This window comes from Hyalella azteca, unplaced genomic scaffold, assembly GCF_000764305.2.
Source record: "Hyalella azteca isolate HAZT.00-mixed unplaced genomic scaffold, Hazt_2.0.2 contig8426, whole genome shotgun sequence".
Taxonomy (NCBI): domain Eukaryota; kingdom Metazoa; phylum Arthropoda; class Malacostraca; order Amphipoda; family Hyalellidae; genus Hyalella; species Hyalella azteca.
The window spans coordinates 1-2871 of record NW_025938520.1 but is presented as its reverse complement, the minus strand read 5'-3'; the positions used below and the strand labels follow the sequence as shown (position 1 = coordinate 2871).

Sequence of the window (2871 nt, the reverse complement as noted above, 5' to 3'; positions counted from 1 at the left end):
CTCATCCTTATTTACTCCGCCGACTTCACCAGCTCCTCTGTTACCTTTGAATTAGAAGAAGCCGACTGGTCTGCCGTCAAAGTCGTGGTAGAGGCAGTGCTCGAGTTCCTCAGTCATTTGTCCCCTATACCAAAATCTCTACTACTCGCCACCTTATACATTGGATTCGGTTCGAATATCCATTTGACTGAGATTTCCTCCCTTTCGAAATCAATCTGACAAATCTCGCTATAAGCGCCGCCAGCAATTCATATACCCGGAGGCCGGACCTGAATCGCCAGTCTCCATTTTCTTACCCACTAACCTTTCAAAATTTCTGTCTTCACTGCTTTAGTTTCGACCATGTTACAGAACTCTATAATTATACCCATCGTCAAGCCCGGAAAACCAAAGCTCGTCTTACCGCCCCATCTCTCTCTTTTGTCAAAAAGTCAAGATTTTGAAGCGGATTTTGCTACTTCCGCTCCTGTTGGCTTCCCTTGATACTGTCCCGTCGCAACACCGCTTCAAACCGGAGTAATCTACTGTCAACGCTCACCTCCCGCTACCGTACCAGACAGACCGCACTCCAGACGCCCTCCTACCCGTACAGTGGCAGCAGCGATCGACATGGCAAAGGTGTTCGATATCATCGGCCACAATATTTTCCTCATTGTTATTGTAGCCTCTGACCGGCACTACAAAATCTGGACATTTTGTTTTGTTGCTTACTTAGAAGCGTGCTGGCGTCCTGCCTTTCACTTGTCACAATCCCACAATCATTCAAAACGACAACATTGCCTTCTACGCTGATGACCTCACCAATTTAGTCTCCTACTTGAAGCACGGTTCTCCGGATGTGAAGCGCAGAGATTCTTGAAGCTTATCTCACCATTCCAATACCGAGAAAATAATCGTAGCCACTGGTAGGTCTTCCGTAGTTCCGTCACTCTTCATCGCTGCTGCCCATCGCGGAAGAATACAACAAACGCAGTTGGCTTCGACTAACTCACGACCTCACTGCTTTGGTGTGTGGAAATTGAAACAACTGGTGTCGGGCTAAGACAATTATTGGTATATTCTTAGACAATTCATAGCCTCTTTGCCCTTGGCTCGCATAAGGTGACCGGTTAGATGAGCTTGACGGGGATGTTCTTGGAGCAGAGGACCTCGTAGTCGCGGTGACTGTGTTCAGCCCCGCCGTACGGCACCAGACACACCCCGCGACTCGGCACCACCTCACGCATTGAAGAAGGAAACGTTAATTTCAAACAATTTTAATTCTAAATTGTTACGCTAGAAAATGGCGCAAATTTGTGTATCGGTCAAAATATATTTCATTAAATTGAGAGAAATTCCAAAACAATCAGAAGTACATTGAATGTGAACGTAAAATAAATAAAAATGCTAAAAAGAGGGGCTACTAAAAACTTTGAATAAAAAGAGGGGCAACTAAAAAATTTGAATACAGTCAAATAACGCGCAAAAGTTATGTCGAATCATAATACACGATAAAACATAATTTTAAAGTCCAGCCAACACAGAACTAACTCAAAGATTGGAACGCAACCAACGCTTCGGAATTTGGAATGGTTTGTTCAGTAATACTACCCCTCGTACAAAAGAGAAATAATGAGTTTTTACAATTGAAATAAACTGAGTTGTTCAGAAGTTTTGGATTTTGGGTGCTTTGTTACCTGCCGTTATCTTTCAAAATGCCATATTGCTAAAATGTGTTTAACATGGGTGTTTTTATCACTTGTTGCGGAAACTAGAAATTCCGCATTGTTCGTTGAACAGCTATTTTCATGTTTAGTTTTTAATTTTGTTTAATTTCACCCGATATTTCCCATGATTTCATTAGACGGAATTCGCTGACACAACAGAAATAAGGTAGTCAGGCACGAACAATGTTTCTGATCGGACTGCGAATCATCATCAAGAACATCGATGACAGTGCAGCTTAAGCGCTTCATGTTGACTTGTTACACTAGTTGTGTCTGGACCGCGTCTTAAAATTGGAGCAAAGTATCTACATCACATTTGTATGGTAATGTCAATAGCTCACATTCATTTGCACGAAAACATGTTTGAACCTCGTTCGTAAATCAATGTGTCTCGTCAGCATCGCTTTTGTAGAGGGACGTGTTATGATTGCAGTTTTTTAACCTGTTGAATTTTGCGCCCCGTACTTGTTGGCATGACTCACCTTGCCGCAGGATACCACGCCATCCACCATCACCCTCCCGATGAACAGGGTTTCGCCGTCTTCCCCTCGGCCTCCTTCAAGGGCTCCTGAGGGCACATAGCCCCCGCTGGCTCCCACCCAGCACATGGTCACTGCCCCAGGGTTTCCCAGCACCTAGGGGGTGCCAATGTATGCTAGTTAAGTAGCGTAGGTCTGCTAAAAATTATCAATTTAAACGGGCGAACGCTGTCATACCTCAGAACATTCTTAGCTGACCAGCATATGAAAGGACTTTAATTTGTAATTAAAAAGGCTTTTAAAGTTATTTGACTTTATCACCAAGGCTGCCACAATCTTGACTTCGAGCTAAAATAACTTACGTAATAGGTTTCCTTAGCAATTGCTTCGCCGTCGTGGGGCACGTAGCAGACGCCCTCGCTGGGCACGATCATGCCCAGGATGTAGCGGCCGTCGTGCTCTGCCATGCCCACGTAGACGGGGCCATGTGCCCCCTCCCCGCCACACACTGGACGGTGGGGGAGATACCCTCCATGCCCGGGCACCCAGCGCGCCGGTCGCTTGTATTGGATCGCTGCCAATAGAAACACGTGTCACTTTGTATTGGATCGCTGCCAATAGAAACACATGTCACTTTGTATTGGATCGCTGCCAATAGAAACACATGTCACTTTGTATTGGATCGC

The 2871-nt window shown here is 45.1% G+C and overlaps 1 protein-coding gene across 1 annotated transcript; it reads right to left on the bottom strand.

Moving 5' to 3' along the window:
* Positions 1 to 1031: 1031 nt before the first annotated feature.
* Positions 1032 to 2759, bottom strand: LOC108674095 (the record flags this gene model as incomplete). Its single annotated transcript, XM_018161999.1, is given in 3 exon segments — positions 1032 to 1217; positions 2189 to 2341; positions 2548 to 2759. Coding segments are annotated over 3 exon segments (473 nt in total), but the record flags the coding sequence as incomplete, so codon positions are not given.
* Between the last annotated feature and the right edge of the window lie 112 nt (positions 2760 to 2871).